This window comes from Primulina eburnea, chromosome 4 (genome assembly GCF_022965805.1).
Source record: "Primulina eburnea isolate SZY01 chromosome 4, ASM2296580v1, whole genome shotgun sequence".
In the NCBI taxonomy this organism is placed as follows: Eukaryota; Viridiplantae; Streptophyta; class Magnoliopsida; order Lamiales; family Gesneriaceae; genus Primulina; species Primulina eburnea.
This window is the reverse complement of record NC_133104.1, coordinates 11,392,109-11,410,338: the sequence shown is the minus strand read 5'-3', so window position 1 is coordinate 11,410,338 and position 18,230 is coordinate 11,392,109. Positions and strand designations below refer to the sequence as shown.

General features: G+C 35.4%; 1 protein-coding gene across 4 annotated transcripts; it reads left to right on the top strand.

The window, feature by feature from the left end:
* The first annotated feature begins 7,582 nt into the window (after positions 1–7,582).
* Positions 7,583–15,223, top strand: LOC140830890 (poly(A)-specific ribonuclease PARN-like). Of its 4 annotated transcripts, none has more exons than XM_073194446.1 (8): positions 7,583–7,946; positions 8,270–8,370; positions 12,933–13,118; positions 13,197–13,309; positions 13,384–13,497; positions 13,576–13,690; positions 13,777–13,992; positions 14,217–15,222. In XM_073194446.1, the coding sequence occupies exons 1-8, from the start codon at positions 7,621–7,623 to the stop codon at positions 14,867–14,869; spliced, it is 1,824 nt and encodes a 607-aa protein (XP_073050547.1). In that variant the 5' UTR covers positions 7,583–7,620; the 3' UTR covers positions 14,870–15,222. The 4 variants fall into 4 exon arrangements, with proteins under 4 accessions (XP_073050547.1, XP_073050545.1, XP_073050549.1 ...); XM_073194444.1 differs by having other exon boundaries at positions 8,270–8,400; XM_073194448.1 differs by lacking the exon at positions 7,583–7,946 and adding an exon at positions 7,985–8,178 and having other exon boundaries at positions 14,217–15,223.
* The last annotated feature ends 3,007 nt before the right edge of the window (positions 15,224–18,230 follow it).

Sequence of the window (18,230 nt, the reverse complement as noted above, 5' to 3'; positions counted from 1 at the left end):
AAATAATATGCAAAATCAATAAATCAAATATCAAAACTATTATTTTTCATCTAAAATATTACTCATGAACTTACCAACGAACATGTTCACGATCTAACAAACCGAATACTGTAAAGCTTGAGTTTGGTTTGTTTATCTTAACGAGCCTCATTAAACGAGCTCAAACGAGCTTTTATCGAATCGAGCTTCGAATAGCTCACAAATGGTTTAATTCGTTTACATCCCTAATCATGATCATAAATATTTTTCCTTTTAATTGAATTGAGATCGTTAATTGTGACTTTCATCAATCCTCAAAAACCGATGGATCCATCTACATATAACCACAATATTGGGCGGTGGGGACATCAATGACGATCTCTCGTCAACTGAACCTTGGTCTATCCTCATCGAATGGAAATACGATCGTTGGGGATCCTTCGGGGGCCTTATCCCATAGATGGTCTCCCACTGGAGCCTTTTCCCCACGCAGGGGTTCCCTCTTGGGCCTTCTCCCGAAAATGGGCTCTCTCTAGGGCTTTTTTCCCTCACATCCCCATTCTTATTCTCATATTCTCAATAGTCACAATTACTTCACTTCCTTCAACGTTTTACATTTTCATCACTTTATAAAAATCATGCTTTAAATATCATTTTCTTTTTAAAACAAGCATACAACATATCCTTTTATCTTTATAGTTTCATCAAAAATTCCATAAATAATCATAATATCCCATAAACATTTAAAATCATAATTTAACATGTAAAAATTCATAAACATTTGAAATAAGCGTATTAGCATATTAAATCATAAAAATCTTTAAACCTTTAAAATAAACATTTTAACATGTGAAAATCATAAACTTTTAAAACAATCATTAAATTTTGATAATAAAATTTCATAAACATTTAAAATAAATATTTTATCATATATTATTGCATTCGGGACACTGCCAGGACGTCTGCCCATTTTTCAGTGTAAAATGATCGTTTTATCCCTAGAAGCATAGTTTTTCGTATTTATCCTTAAACCTCTAAACGACGACCCAAATCATTCCAAACTTAACATATAACCTTAAAACACTCCTATAATTATTCCTGAGGCTTAAAACTTAGCTTTTCGATAGATTCATCGATTCGTTTTTAAACTTACACGTAAATCTCGGTTTTGACTCGTATAGACTCGAAACTTAACAAAACTTTAACCAAAGATTCCTAACACATAACTAATCCTTATTGTACTCCATTCAAGCCCACAAAGTCCCTAGAACACGTCCCTACAGCTGCTGGTTTTCTGCATAGGTGCCATAGTCCTAAGAGGACTCTAACTCCTCCTATTTTGGTTCGAACTCTTCCTATTTTGACTCCATCCCTTTAACCACACGACCAGAGCTTTGACCACCCTATTAGGACCCTAACTGAACCCTAGTTAAGCTACTGGACCAACCCTACCAATACTAGCAGCCGCAGCCACCAACTCGCAATCACCAAGCCCAACGCGACCCCCTTATTGTGCAATCGCTCTAGCCATCGCCCCAACCATGGTGCGGCCTCCCTTGAACCATTATACTGCCCTTTTTTGGTCCCTTAGACACACCCTAACAGCTACTGGAAGCCGTGGCCCTAAGGACTCCTAGCCACAACCCTAGACATGCAAGGACTCTTTTCTTTTGTGCAACCCTCGGCCCCTCACGTCCAGCAGCCCCCTTGCCTTCGGACCAGCCGCTGTGTGACCTATCTAGGACCCTTATGCAGCCCTCTTAAGTCCCCTAGTCATCCTCTAATAGTGGCTAGAAACCATAACCAACAAGGACTCTTAGCCGAACACTCCTTAGCCACTAGGACTCTTATTTTCGTTCATCCTTGCACCCCTACTGTCCAGCCCCTTTATCATGCATCTATGGACCCTTAAACATGTGGAAAAACATTCTTTCAAGTTCCTCTACCATGTCAGCCCCTTTATGCATAAATATGAGGAGTTTTAAAAGATGAAAACACTAGTTTTGTGCATGTATAGTCACAAAAACGAAAATATAAAAGATGTATCATGTTTTTCATGCAATCATGTATCAAACACATAATATGGTGTGAAAGATGAGAAAAAAGAGATTAAGGCGTGCCTTTGCATATTAAACGCGTGATTTATCGTTGACGATTGAAAAACGACGAAACAAAGACGATGGCTTGATTTTTTCCTTTACAAATATCGAACTTTCTCTTGCAAATATTGTTTGTGTCGTGTATGGTGTGAAAAGAAGAGTCCTAGTAGTTTGTTGGGTGAGGGAGGCGTGTGATGTGTGTGTAATATGGGGGGGGGGTTTCTAAATATTTTTAATGAAACCATGTAGAAAAATATATTTTAAACGTGCAAATATGCACAATATAATTAATTAAAGAAATTAAAACATTTAATTAAAATACACAAAGAATTTAATAACTCGTATGTATGTGGTTCGCGTGGACCTTCAAATTTTTTGGGCGTTACAGGTCGGGCTTTTGAAGATCTTCTGCTGAACTGCCTATCTACTGGGAAATCAGTTGAACTGTTCTTTGATATATCAGTTGAGCTGATTCAGTTTGGACCATCATCTGGCACTTTCAGTTCACATCTGTTACCTTCAGTTTTGGTTTGTTAAACTGATCAACTCAAAGCCTAATCAGTTCCAGTTTTCTGCGCACTTAGGTAAATCATTAGAAACAAAATAACAAGTTTTGTTATCATCAAAATCAAGATTGCGAACATGAAATATTCCAACAACACAATATTCTCCAAGAGCTGCAATAGCTCGTGTTTTAAGAATGTTTACACCGATGATTTAAATCGAGTTTGACATAAAATCAGGCGGAAAATACTCAAAGTAATCATTCGTTAAGAAACACTGATATAATTATATCATGTGTAACTGAACAACTGAAAATAAAGGGAATCAGTTGTGGCATATATATCAGTTCAGGTATGATGAAAACTGAACTGAAGGATGCTCTAACTGATCAAATCAGTTTGAAAATATTAGTTAAATAATTAAATACAAAAGATATTTTTATGGATGTTTGGAGACTTGAACTGCTCCTACGTCACCCCTTCTACAACCTCGGATAGGATCTACTAGAAGACTTTGATCTATATAATTGATTTGCACAAACCCAGATAATATATATATATATATATATATATATATATATATATATATATATATATATATATATATACATATACCATGCATTATCAAGAGTTGACTTTGCATGATATATAATACATGAGAATTTTAATTAATTAATGAAAATAGGAATACTAATGGGAGTATGATTGTGAATCCTAATAAGAGAATGACTCCTGATGTGATCATAAATCAAAATCTATAAATATTTCATTAATGGTCATATAAAATATGACTATTTAACAAAATTTTGCTTCCTCCCTCTCTCGCAAGAATTTTCAGCCACCATCATTTCGGAGGAAAATTCTATAGCCACTTACATGACCATCATCGCTGCAAGATCTATTAAACTACGGTGATCCAGTCTCAATGCAAAATTGTTTAAGATCTCTAGTGTCTATACGAGAAATCTGGTATCTGATTGTAGACTAATGAAGATATAGAAACCATGAGCCTCATTTCATATGCGTATTATATAGGCAGTATAATTATGGTATGATATATACTCGACCTGATATTAAATCTGCACCGAGTTTTTCAAGCAAATATAAATCGAATCCCAGTCCATTGCATTGAAAAGTTGTGAAGAACATTCTTAAGTACTTGAGAAAACGAAGAATTTGTTCTTGGTTTACGTTAGTTGAGAATTAAAATTGGAATGATATACTGATTCTAGCTTTCTATCAGATGTGAATGATTCGAAATCAACCTCTGGATTTGTATTCGAGCTCAATGGTTGTGTTGTCTCTTTGAAGAGTTCCAAGCAAGCACAACAGATTTGGACGAGTAATTTTATTCGGGTGTAATTCCTCAAATACTTGATCAAGTCCTAGTCTACTGTGACAACACGGATGCCGTTGCACAAGAAAATGAACTGATGTCTCATCAAAGATCCAAACATATATTAAGGAAGTTCCACATAATCCGAAATATTGTTGGAAGATGAGATATATCAGTAGAGAGAGTCACTTATATAGATAACGTTTTTGGTTCAGTGACGAAGTCCCTACCAAGACCATTGTTTGAGAAGAATCGTGAAGCAATGAGCCTAAAATCTATAGGAAGTTGGCTATATGGCAAGTGGAAGATTGTTAAAGTAAGTGCCCAGCAACCCAACTTCTGGCTTAGGCTTTATTGACTCTTATGTAAAAATAATTTTTGTTTTAATAATATTTCATGATTTTATCCAATTATTATATTTAATTTATCTTTATACTCATGCAAGCTGTATAGATAAAATCCATGAATATGCAAATGGTGTCATGAGATCTGACTCTCAACGTAAGATCATGAAACTTATTATGAAGTATATCATATATTTTAAATAGGTTCCTAATTGAATCAGCCTCCTAAAATAAGGATAAAATTTGTTTGATACTAGCATTTGTGATGTAAATGTCATGTTTCATTGATAAGAACATGAAGATATTCATTCATACAAACAGATGATCATTTGATGATGCACTGAACAATACTCACCCGAACTGTCCAAGTGCTTATCATTTATCGAGTGTAATAGTGTACGTTTATAGTTGTACGCTATTAGTCTTTTGACCTAGGAAAACGTAGAGCTCTGCGTACTATGATGCACTTTGATGTGTTTATTGACTCCATTGAGGGTTATCAAGTGGTGAAGTTGGGTGTAGTTACTGATAAGTGCAAGAATTGCACGAATTTATGCGAGAATCCATTTTGGAATTATGTTATTTTCGAACAGAATTATGCATTTTTGGGTTGATTTGAGTGTCAACACAGGAATGGAGAAAACGATGTACATGAAGCCACATTGATGGAAGAATGACAGAGTTGCGCACGCACCCGCACCTAATCATGCACAGCCGCGCGCATGGAAAATAGTAAGCGTACAGAAGCTTGTGTGTGGCTGTGCCAGAACACGCGCAGCCGTGCGCGGAGATTTGTACAAGGAATGCAGAAGCGCTCTGCGCGTGGCAGATGCAGAACTCCAGCAGCGTGCGTGTGGTAGCGCTAGATCACGTGCACCCGCACGCAAGAGGCGCGCATAATCCAACTTTATGAGCCGTCATGCGTGAATAAAAGAAAAGAAACCTAGAACAAAAAGGGGGACAACCATTTTAGGGGAAAAACGTGAGAGAGACAAGAGCACACTTGGAGACAATCTGGATTGCAAGGATTGATCACGAAGACGAAGAACGACGGATTTGGGAACAAAGACGCCACTTCTGATTTGTCTTCTAATTCTTTTGCCCTTTTTATTTCTCTTGTCAAGTTGTATAAACTTACAAACATGCATTGTTTTTGTTTAGACTTCATCATGAACTAACTTTTCCATTCTAGAGAATGATGTAGCTTTGTTGATACGATAATTTGACTCGGTTGTTTATGTGATTGAATTATTTTTTGTTTAATTGTGTTTTTTTTAATCGCTTGCAATTTACTAGCCATAAATTGTTTGTTGTCTGATTAATTCTATAACTCGGGAGAGAGACTTAGATTATAGATCATTAGAGACACATCTTTGAATGTTTGTATTGTTCGAAAGTTGTATAACGTTAGTGGGGCCTATGTAAGAACATCGTTTGTATTTATCACTTAAATTTAGATTCTCACTAGGAATGTTTGGGTCGAAGTTTGAATGATACAATTTATTCGTAACAGGAAGTAAAATAATTAAGTTTTGGCCATTAAATAATTAGAATTTATGAATATAAATTCAACTGAGAATAATAATCGTGGAAACTTAGTGAAATAACTCCTCTAGATATTTTCTCTCATTGATATTTTCTCAATTCGCTGATTCAATTACTATTTATTGCAATTAATTTGTGTTAAATAGACTAAATTTTTTATAGATTTTTCTAAATAAAGTCGTGATTATTTTAATTACAAGCACTGATATATTTTTATTTATACACTCCTCGGGGAACGATACTTTACTCTCGCTTGCGAGTGGAAAATACACGTGCGTATGAGCAAATACATTCTAGTCAGATATTCACAATTTTCCTACAGGTGAAGATATCCTATATGATTTGATGAGTGGCAAGGGTAAGACATGTGCATTTTGGAAAGGTGTTTCCTCAGTTGCAGATATCATGTCGCTGTTATTACTCAAAGATACATCACATCGTTATCGAATTCAAATGCAACTCTCAATATACAAATTGTTGCAGATTTGATCAGGATATATGAGTTGAAAGGACCGTACTATACGCTAACCAAGACTTAAAGTTCTTGCAGGCACTAAAGTGATACACAGGGGATCATGGGGTGATGCTACTAGACACTCTTACCATAATCCGATGGGTGCAATCGAACTTGAGTTCTGACATTCTTGATCAAGGGGTTGATGAAAAGAATGAGGTTAATTATAGTAATCCAGAATAATAAAATGTTATTTGGATCACAAGAAGTTGTGAACTCGTGGTTGATTATATCCATGAACCATTGAAAGTCACACATGTATCGGATTTTGTGTTCCTGTTGAAATAGTCAAGTTCAAATAGTTAAATTCCGCGACTATAGTTTGACTAATATCAAACAAATATCTTATAAAAGAGTTTATAAGTTGATTTTATGTAATGAAAGTTGTGGAAGTTAGCTTAACTGCTAATTAAGTGAGATGAGTGAAACTTCTTGTTTTGGTAAAGAAGTTCACAAAATTGACAGATGAAAAAAATGGATGAAAGAAAATTTTGATTTTTGAATTTTCAATGTTCATTATACTAACATGATTTGTACCCTCGGTATACCGTCATTGTCTGATTATCGATCGAGGTTATAATGAGTTCATAATTACTCATTTAATAAATTTAGAATCTACTAATTAGATAATATATGTGTGTGTGTGGGGAGATATAAATATATATCATGCATTATCAAGAGTTGATTTTGCATGATATATAAAAAATAAGAATTTTAATTAATTAATGAAAATAGAAATTCTAATGGGAGTGAGATCATGAATTCGGCCTCTGATCGTGTACTTGTTTAGACGATCAAAGGATGAGAAATCCGTTTGTAGGGAATTACAAGAAATGTTAAATCCGTTTAAAAATCGGAAAAATTGGAGTCGGTGTTAAATACGCAAAATAAACCATTCTAAACACGATATAGATGTTTTAACTCATACGTCCCCAAATAAACGAATTTTAAATTTTTTGCTATGTCTTGGTTACGAAAAACAGTGCTCCAACAAAATCTCTTTGTAACCAAGGCAAATTCTCATCACACTCGGCCGAAATTCGCAATGTTATTAAGCAGGGACTTCCACCATTATTATCAAGAAGCCAACCATGTGATACACGATTTCACAAAAGGACTACTTTCTAATAACCAAATTGTTTTGTTTGATGACTTTCTGTACAGAAGTTGTTTTGTAAATGTTCAATTTTAAAAATAAAAAGTTCTTTTAAACTAAAAATTACATCAGGCCCTATTTTAATATATCCTATTAAATATATATCAAAAATTTAATTATAATTTCGTTCCATTTTTCCCCAAAATGCAATACAAAAGCTCCCTCTCTAATGCTTTACAAACCGCCGACCGGCGCCGCCTCGTCAGCCGCCAATGGCCCATCAAGCAAGTCACAAAGGCCAACTTCGCAGAAGCTTTGGCAGAAATCAAAACCCTTATATTCAATTCCGATTATGTAGCGGTGTCTATGCAGAGAACCGGCCGTTACTCCTCCCCATGGCAAAAAATCCTCCCCGTCGATACGGAGGAGATAGCGTATCTCAAGGCCAAGCGCTCCGCCGAGCGGTATCAGATTCTCCAGTTCGCGGTCTGCCCTTTCTCTGTCAAAGATTCCAAGCTCATCGCGCATCCGTAAGCTCCCTCAACTCATTTATTCCATTTTGCGGTCTGCCCCTTCTCTGTCAAAGATTATCCTTGCTCTGCCTGTCGTTTTAACTCTACAAGATTGGGGGGAGTAAAATGTTTTTTAAACGTGTGAGCAAACCTCGGAGTAAATGACTGACACAAACATTTGCTTTGTTTCGTTAAAAAAATATTCGTAGTACAAGAAGCAGAAGCAGATGGAAAAAATAAAGCAGAGGAGGTTCAAAACTAGTTAACATGAACCTGTAATTTAATATTAGAAGTCGCATAGTTTTTTTTAACTCATTGTTAATTTCTTGCTTCTGGTGCAGGTTTAACTTCCATTTATTTCCCAGGGATGAGTTGAAAATTGGGATGCCGTCTTACGGTTTTTCTTGTCAATCCTCACATTTAACTTCTATGGCACGAGAAGGTTTTGATTTTAATACTTGCTTTTATAACGGTATGTGGTATCTATCTATTGGATCCAAATGTTTGTTGAATCAAAGCATATCTATTGTTTCTTTTAAACTTTTCTGATAAATAAATAAATAAAACCAATAAGACTTGAGGAGGAATAAATTACTTGATCTGTATTTCACCTTTGATCTCATTATCTAAAATCTGGCAGTTTAATGCCATAACAAAATTCAAGAGATCAATTGGACAGATGAATTTCCATCCCATACAACTAAGACGATTTTCAGACATTTGAGTGTTTTGCTCTCATGTTTGAGTGTGTGCTAGTTATTTAGGCCAAGTAAGCATGAGAGGAAGAAATCAATGTCTGGGTCTCCTTGAAAGCAAAATGATGGAAGTGAATGTTTAAAAACCTTCTTGAAACGTCTACTACTCGTTTTCTTTAAAATATACTAGAATTTTTTTCTTTCTTTTCTTAAAATACTTTCAGCTGAATATACTTACATATGAATATAAATACTTTGCACCATTTAAAATAAACTCACAGACCAATTATTTGAAAATACAAAACGCAGTGCAAAACATAAAATCTTAGGATGTCAACCAAACCTAAAACTAGTATATTTCAAAATAAAGTATAAGCATCTTAAATCCTCTCAAAATCACTCAAAAACATCAAAAGTCAGAAACGTCATAAAATTTTTAAAATCGTACTAATGCGGAAAAACTGGCAAAGGTCTTCAGGTTATGTGCACCATCAGTTTAGTTAGTTCAACCATCAAGTCCACCAACATAATCAAAATCATGCTCACCTGCATCGATCACATCTAGTGGGTCTAATGACTCAGCAAACCTTAACCATGATAACAAGTAATACATATACATTCACATGCAACAGTGAAAACATTTTTAATAAAATAGCTTTTCATGAACATGGATAAACTTTAACCTTTTTCCTTTTATCATATCCTTTTCATTTCATCATAAACATATACATTTCCTTTAAGGTGAATTCCGTTCATTATTTGACAATCCTTTCATCCTTCGGTCGATTTATCAATCTCAGCTGTAACCATGGTACCAGACGGTGAGGCTTCATTAACCACTTTTCCGTTATGTGCCTTGGCCTATAGTCGGCGGGGACATCAGCGATACTCTCTCCCGTCAACTGAGCTTTGGTCTTATACAAGGTTGTAAATGACGGGAGGCGGTGGCGGGGCGGTCGGTGACTGCCTACCGCCTCGGCCGCCCAAATGGTGCCTAGGCGGTTGAATTTTTTTAAATAATTTTTTTATAGATAATCATGCAATATAATCACAAATAGTCATAATTTTTTATGTAAGATGTGTAATTAAATAATTTTTAAACACAAAAAAGCTTCTTACAATATAATATCATCTACATAATGTGCAAATAAATATATACATGCAAACTAACAAGATAATTAATAAAGATTCATCATCATATTAACGCTATTATACTAACAAAGTAATATAATTACTCTTGCCAAAGCTAAGTTTAAATTTCAAAATTTCAATCTATTCATTAGAACAAGTACTAGAGTAAACAAAACTAATCTTCCAAATCATTTACATATGCACCATCTACTACATCTACATATGTCATAACTAATCTTCCAAACAATCTAGTGGTTGAGACTTGAGAGTGTAAACCAAAAGTAAAAAAAAAAGTTGGGTGAGCTAGGGTTTTGAGATTTAAAATTAGTTGGCTTTGACTAGGTTTTTGAAAATGTTGACTACAATTTAAAAATCTTGACTGCCCGCCTTGGGCCCTTGGCCGCCTCGCTCGCCTGCTCACCGTCTCGACCCGCCTCCCCAACGCCGTATAGCTTTGGCCGCTTAAAACACATGCCTCAAGCGTAGGCGGTGCGGTCGAGGGGCTCGACCGCCTAGGCGGGCGCCTCGACCGCCATTTAGAACAATGGTCTTATATATCATCATATTCTTTCGATGGAAATTTCGTCGTTAGGTTCTCATGGGGCTTTGTCCCATAAACGGGTTCCACTGGGACTTTGTTCCTCACATATCTCCATTTCCTTACCATCACAATTAAATCACTTCCTTCCAAACATTCTTCCTCGCTTCCATCAGTTTAGAAAATACATGCAATAATATTATTTTTTTTTAAACCAAACATGCAACACGTCTTTTAGCATTTATCGTTTTCACCATAAAATTCCATAAACTTTCAAAATAATCATTTTAACATTCATTACAGCATTCAGGGCACTGCTAGGAGGTATAACATTTTTCAAGTGTAAAATGATCTTTTTGCCCCTGAAACCCCAACTTTCCCAAATGTACCTTGGACCTTAAAACAACGATCCGATTCCATCCAAACTTACCACAACACCTTAAAATACACCCAAAAATATTTCTTAGACGTAAACTTAAGTTCCTCGACTAATTTCCTAATTCGTTTTACGACTAAAACGTACGTCCCGGTTTTAATTCGAATCAACTTGAAACTTAACCAAACTTGAACCATAGCTTATTAACACCTAACCATGCCTTATGCAATCCAAATCAAGCCATTTAAAACCTTTGATCAAGCCTAGAATAGCCACTGAAATTCTGCACTCTTTTCTTTTTTTTCGAAACCCTAGCTCTCACAAACCCTATGCCCCTTCGTCCCTTGCCTTCAACCAACCTGTCCAGCTCCTATGCAACCATCCTAGGACCATACTCGAGCCCTTAACAAGCTATTGGACCGGCCCTACATAGCCATGGAAGCCGCAGCCCTCACCCGTCGATTACAAGACCCGCGCGCCCACGCCTCCACGTTCCAGTCCTAGGCCTTGCACCAGCCTTCCTTCAAGCCATCTAGGACCATGACTAGACCCTATTACGACCCATGAACACGTCCCTACAGCAGCCAGCAGCCTGCTCCTTCCTAGCCACCAAATCGAAACCATGGCCCCCTTACAACCCAAATTTTCGTTCAGCCCTAGCCTTGCTTCGAGCAGCCCTGAACTGTGGCCCGTAAAGACCCTTAAAACACACTGAAATTCGCCCCTTCTCATAGCCCTATCATGGTCATGGCAGTCCCTTTGTGCATCATAAACATGAGTTTCAAAGCATGAAAATCAAAGTTTTAACACGTACAAGCCATAAAAACGAAAATATATAAGAGTAGATCATGTTTTTCATGCAATCATGTATAACACACATATTATGATATGAACGGCGAGTGAAGGAAGATTAAGGCACGCACGGAAAAAATCCTTGACGCGAGGGACATTGGCAGAGAGACGGGGGAGGAAGCTTGCTGGGTTTTCCTTCAACCTCAAGTGAATTTGCCTTCAAAATGTGGGTGTGTGTTCGTGTGTTGTGGAGGAGAGTTCTAGTGCTTGAGGCGTGAATTATGTTTTGTTTTAGGGTTTGGAAACTCTATAATTTGATATAAATAATTGTGTAGGAGTTTAGACCCAATAACCTTATTATAATAGTCTCATTAAGCCCATTATAGTGTAGGTAAAATATTTTGTTTAGGAAAGTTTTCGAAAATATTAACCGAGCTTCTGAAAAGTTCTTGTTTTCTTCAACGATTACCATTTTAAAATACGACTTGACGCGTAAAAACACCTCAAAAAGCACCATTTTCGAAAATACCATATATTAAATAATTTAAAATATCCATTTAATAAAAATATTTTCCCATTATAGTCTCTGGTCTCCGTTATTCGATCGCGTCTCGAATAACCTTAAAATACAGTTTTATGCATTCTAATATAAAATCTTATTTTAAACATGTAAACATGTCCACCACATTTAATTGATGCAATTAAAACAATTTAATTTAGCATTTTCTATTTTTCCTAAATTTGCATGCTGTTGAATTACGTTATCGCATTTTGAACCTTACACTTCTCTTCTGGGTAACGATCCTTAAAGTTTTAGTTTTACTATGAGTCATTCATATAAAAGTCAATTATGTCCAAATTAAAGCACTGATTGTTTAACTATAGTGGATTTGATTTTATATTCTTAATTTGCAAACAGTACATCATGGTTTCATGGCTGAAGAATATTTTCCAAACAAAGACATTATAAATACTTGTAGAAATTTGTTTTGTAACTGGTAGATCTGATGTGAAGCTATATTATATCCAACTACGATGTTACCATCAATGTTTGAGTTGACTCATTAACATGGAAAGTCTAAGATGATGGAAGAATTTGATTTGGTGGGAGAGATTTGATTTGGGGAGGGATTTGATGGGTGATTTGAAATGACACTCAATTTGGATGGATTTCAAATCCATCGTAATATCATTGCATTTAAATAAGTTAAGGGTGGGGTCGATTTAATATACATCCAGTATAAATTCATCGAAGCAATCAAATGGATTTGAAATCATAGCTTCAAATCACACCATCCCAGCAGAACCTAAATGTTTTGTATAAATGAGCCCTATGGATGGGCACTAGCCTAGTATGCTTCAGTCTATAGAGTATAGACAGAGAATGTTGACCGAACTTTTGGAATTTCTAGTAATTTTCTGCTGTGCTGAACCTTTGTTTTGTATCTGAACAAGGTTCTTATGTCAAACAGGCATATCATACTTGTCCAGAGCGCAAGAATCTGCTGCCATTGTTCGAATGGGGAATTTAAGATCAATTGACAATGGAGCGCAATCTTCTCCAGTTCATTCTGTTGCTGATTCTGTTTTCTCAGAAAGGATCAAATCTCGAGTAAAGAACTGGAGAAATGTTTGTAAAGATTCTAATAGAACTGATGGTGAGCGAACTATAAGCGTATCTTATCATATATTATCATTTCTTTGACTGTTCTCATATAACTGCTTAGCAATTGCAGATGCTTTGATCAATTCCTTGAGAAAAGTTATAGCTGGAAGTGAGAAGTATGGCTCCAGACCATGTTTGAGCATAGATGTCTGCAGTGAACGTCAAGTGCTACTCGTATTAGAGGTGACCCTTTGTGCCATTTAGCACCAGTAATGTTCAAGTTGCTGTCTTATTAGCTTTCTCGGATTGGGCTGCAGATGTTGAAGGGGTTTGCTGATGTAGTGCCGTTACGAGCTCCAGTGAAAGGGGGGGACATGCAAGTTCTTCGAGTCATTTTGACAAGTTCAGAGGAAGACAAGAACCTTCTTGAGGTGTAAAATGAACATCTATCCTTGGTTCTTAAATTTATTATTATATATCAGATCTGTAACTTTATAATCAAACTACAGGATGAACTTCGGAACATGGAAGAGGAGCAAAATAGGAGTATCCGTGGCTTTCGAGAGGTGATAGACCTGATTTCTACTTCTCAGAAACCTGTTGTTGCGCACAACTCTTTTAATGGTCTATCTCTTGTGAAAATTTTGGATATATTTTGGAGCCATGATTGTCAAATAAATTTTGATAATTTTTTATGTTGCTTTTTGCAGACTTTGCATCCATATATTCAAAGTTTCTAGCCCCGCTTCCCTTGACAATGAATGAATTCTGCAGTTCCTTGCTTCTGGTCTTCCCTCTCATCCTTGATACCAACCATCTTTTGACAAAATGTAAACCTTTTGAGACGTCAAGCAACTTATCCGGATCAATTTCTTATTTGAAAAAAAGGTTATCTGCACCAATAGATATGGAAATTCCCGATCAAGGCAAGTACTTATCTTTCCCGGTATTGTAAGGTTAACTGATACATATGGCCGTGTCTGTCTGATACACGTACATCTGTCTCCAACATATATGCTGGTAAAAAGAGGTTCATGGTGATCTTTTTGGCGGGTCACTTTTCTGGTTCTTATTAATTATTAAAGCATTGGCTTTAAAAAAGTACTTATCTTTTCAATTGGCAACTCATGGAGATGCTTGCTTTTTCCAGAGTCTGGCAATGTCAATGTTCAGGGCCATTATGTTCTGAAATTATGCCAGTTGTTTGTGGCGTTGCATTCAATCTTGAAAATAAATCCCGAAGTTCATGAATCTGATAATAGTCCTTTGTCTCCGTTCGTTCAACATCATGTCAACAATTTTGTTCCTGTTTCGGATTACGGAGATTCTAGTGCCGAAGATATCAGAATCTGGACTAGCAGTAGTAGAAGAGTTAGCACAGACAATTTAGTATTTTTGTTGGGATTCGAAGCTGGTGCTACTGCTGGGAAGGTTAAAAGAATTCTGCATGATTCAGATGATGTTTTTTCTAAAGAATTTGATGTTCGCATGGTGGATAGGACATGTGCTGTAGTCGTTTTCTGGACTCCTGGTTTTGCAGAACAGTTTCTGAAAATCATGGGTTCTGGAAAACTTTTATTAGGTAAACTGAGAGAGATGATTTCAGAAGGTCTTCGAGCTGTAGACTATGACACGTACAGAAGAGCTTGCAAGTCTGTTCAGTGGGAAACTGATTTAGCGGAGTGCTTAGACGAAGCCTCAGGAGAAAAAGAAACACCCATTTCTGCAGCCAAGTCATGGCAGGAGCAGCAATCGGTAATATCTTGGAACAGCGATGAAATGATTAACCTGGACGATCTTTAAAAGCCACCGATTTTTTTTGTTATTCTTTGGAATGGGTTGAAAATCTAGGAAGCAGGAGCGTATATATGCGCACCAATACCTCAAATCATGAGATCGTGCAAAACTTTGGCCGAATTCGGAAAGCAGCTTTATTTATATATGTTGCTGAATGATTGGTTTCACAAAATACCTGGTGTTGAGCTCAGAATCTGTAATTTATGAAGGGCTTTCAGGTTCTGTGATTACAATGAGTATCTCTGCATTTAGATTTTACCGCTGTGCTTTGGATGTACTTGTCCCGAAGTCTGCACTTTGTAATATTGTTCTTTTTTAAGAAATTAGTCTTGTTTGAAACAGCCTGTCAAAAGGTTCGGAGCTATTATTTCAATGGTTAACGTAACCTTCCTTGACGAGACTTGTTTATTAGACTGTTTGAATACCGATGTGTTGTTCAAACTAACATGTTTTGTTTGTTTGAACATCAACGTGGTGTTAAAATCAATATTAACACTCATCCACATTACCATATAGACAAGTATTCGATTGTTTGAACACAATTGGACGCCCAACAATTCCCGCCCATTTCTTCTTTTTTTTTTAGAAAAAAAATTAAATAAATTATTTGAATTAAATTTATTAAAATCCAAGTTGCAATTTTACGAGTATTCTTTAAAGGGCTATTTTAAAAAAATAATTATTTTAATTTTTAATATTTTTTAATAAAACTTAAATAATTTTAAGTAATTAAAAATTATCAATTAATTTCATTTTAAATAATAATCTTTTGAATTGTATAAATAAAATTGAAATGTGTTTATTTAATATAAATATGGATAAGTGAACGGTAATTCTCATAAATAATGAATGCTATAGGTAAAATAAAAAGTGTTAATATAATGTATATGTGGTGCGGTAATAGCTAACCCACACAACACAATTTGGTTTTGCATTTGAGTAAAAACTATTTTAGCATACAAATTATTGATAAATTGATATGTGAAATATTATAAATGTAAGGTCCAAACGAGATAGCGCAATGCAATTGTATGTAAATATAGGAAAAATAACTAATTAAATTATTTTAATTGCATTAATTAAATATGGAATAGATGTTTACATGTTTAAGATATGATTTTCTATTAGAATGCATAAAACTGTGTTTTAAATGTTATTCGAGATGCGATCGAGGAACGGAGACCAGAGACAGTAAAGTGAAAATATTTTTATTAAATAATTATTTTTAATTATTTAATATATGGTATATTTTAAATGAGAATTTCGAAAATGGTAACTTTTGAGGTGTTTTTACGGGTCGAGTCGTATTTTAAACCGGTAGTCGATTTTTGATGAAAATGAGGACTTTTTGTAATTTGGCTAATATTTTCGAAAATTATCCTAAAGGAAATATTTTACCTATAGTCTAATGGACCTATTATACCTAGGTTACTGTGTGAGAACCCGAATTTAATTTTCAATATTTAGCAATAATTAGAAATAATTATTTTAAAGTGCTAAATTAAAATATTTAAGCCAAATAATTATACTTGTATGTTAAACATATGTAATTAGAGAATGTCGGTATTATATATGATATCAAAATACATATTGGAGTTTAATAGCACACGAGAGTTGTGAATATTTGGACCGGATCACATTCTAGCATTTGTGCTAAATCATTGGATTTATGTTTATTTATAAATGTGAATTATGTGTAAGAAGGAAACCTCTTTTCTCCAAGCCCAATCCATTTTCCTCCTTAAATTTTCTCGTTTCTTCTACTAGCATCCATCTCCTTCTCTTTCTTGCTCATCTCCTGAAGTTGCCGATCTGTTGCTTCATTTTTTTTCTAGCTTCTTTCTTGTCATTTTTCTTGGTTCTTTAAAGTGTGAAGAGGTTGATTCTAGCTCCATTTCAGTTCAAGGGAAGCTTTTGAAGGTAATCTAACCTAGGGTTTAAATTTTGTCCATGGAAGAAGATGTTGGTTTCTGTTTTCGAGTTGCAGGTTTTGGCTTCTGATTTTCGGGTTTTTTGTGTGGTTTACATTAAGAATCTTGACTTGTGGTTCGAACATAACTTATAGTTGTATGTGTAAGCGTTCTGTAGCCGTTGACGAAATGGAATTCCAATTAAAAACGGATTTTATGATTTTTCTACCAAAATGTGTCAAAAGGGAATTCTGTGTTGGAGCTGTGTAGATTAGCTACTGTATTTCGAGTTTATGACATTTATGCGCTTGGATTCTGGACTTGTGATTCCAATAAGGGTTGTAGAGCTATGTGTTGTCTTGGTATTGATATAAGAATCATTAAATTCCAATAAGAATTGAAATCGTTATACTCATTTTTCTGAAACGGCTCAGGTACAGACTTCTGTCTGCGAAGTGCGCATGTAGTAGCGTCTTCTTGATAATTCTGGGATTTATCTATCAGGTACAAACTTCTGTCTGCAAAGTGCACATGTAGTAGCGTCTTCTTGATAATTCTAGGATTTATTTATTAGGATTCTGAAAATGGTCACTTCTTAGAAAACTTAGATATTTGAGTTGTCTTTCATCTCCAACTGACGGATATTGATTTGAGTCAATGATGAGTTAGATATGAATTTTATACCCATAAGTGTCTAACCTGAATCTGTCACAAAGCTCATTTCTCATGGTTTCTGGTTTTGGGCGTTTTTCAGTGTTGAGATGCTTGAATTCCTTTTTGGTGTCTTCTGATAAATATGGGATTTTGAGTTAGGATTCCAACCATGTATGATAAGTGTGTTTTGGTTACGTTTTGGTTGACTTATGACCTTAAAACCAAGCTTAGGTCCAAACTGGAATTAGTAACTTGTTTTTGGCTAAGAGTTGAATATTTATTTGATGGAAATAAATTATTTGCCACAGGTTTTAATAGATAGGCAGCTCTAAGGAGTTCATAAACTATTTTGGTAATTTAATTTGAAGGTTAATGTACGGATTGATCGATTCCTTACAGCGTCTATAATGACGTGTAATTTAATTGATGTGATTTTACGAGAATTATGTGTTTATGTGCTCTTTGTGCTATTTGGGTGTATTTTAAGATTATTCTTCATTTCTTAAAATAAATGTGATTTTTTTAAATATTTTGGAGTAATATGGGGATTTATATGCATTGTTGAGCACGCATTCATATCGAGCCATTACTTCATTGTTTCCGAGATTTCTGTTTACTCTTGGATGAGTTATTTAGACATCAAAGCCGAGGGCGTTAAGCGTCACACCTCTGATGACTAGTGGAAGGGCCGAGCAATTCTGCAGACTGACACCCCTGACGCAGATGTGCAGGGTCGAGGGCGTATTTGACACGTCACATTGGCACATGTGGCCACAATTGTTGCTATCGTTTCTTTGGATCCA

Excerpts from the sequence above, each read along its gene's own strand:
- LOC140830890 (XM_073194444.1), top strand. The coding sequence starts at position 7,621 with ATGCAATACAAAAGCTCCCTCTCTAATGCTTTACAAACCGCCGACCGG. Across the intron at positions 8,401-12,932 it reads TAATACTTGCTTTTATAACG|GCATATCATACTTGTCCAGA; the intron begins GTATGTGGTATC and ends TATGTCAAACAG. Across the intron at positions 13,119-13,196 it reads AGATTCTAATAGAACTGATG|ATGCTTTGATCAATTCCTTG; the intron begins GTGAGCGAACTA and ends TAGCAATTGCAG.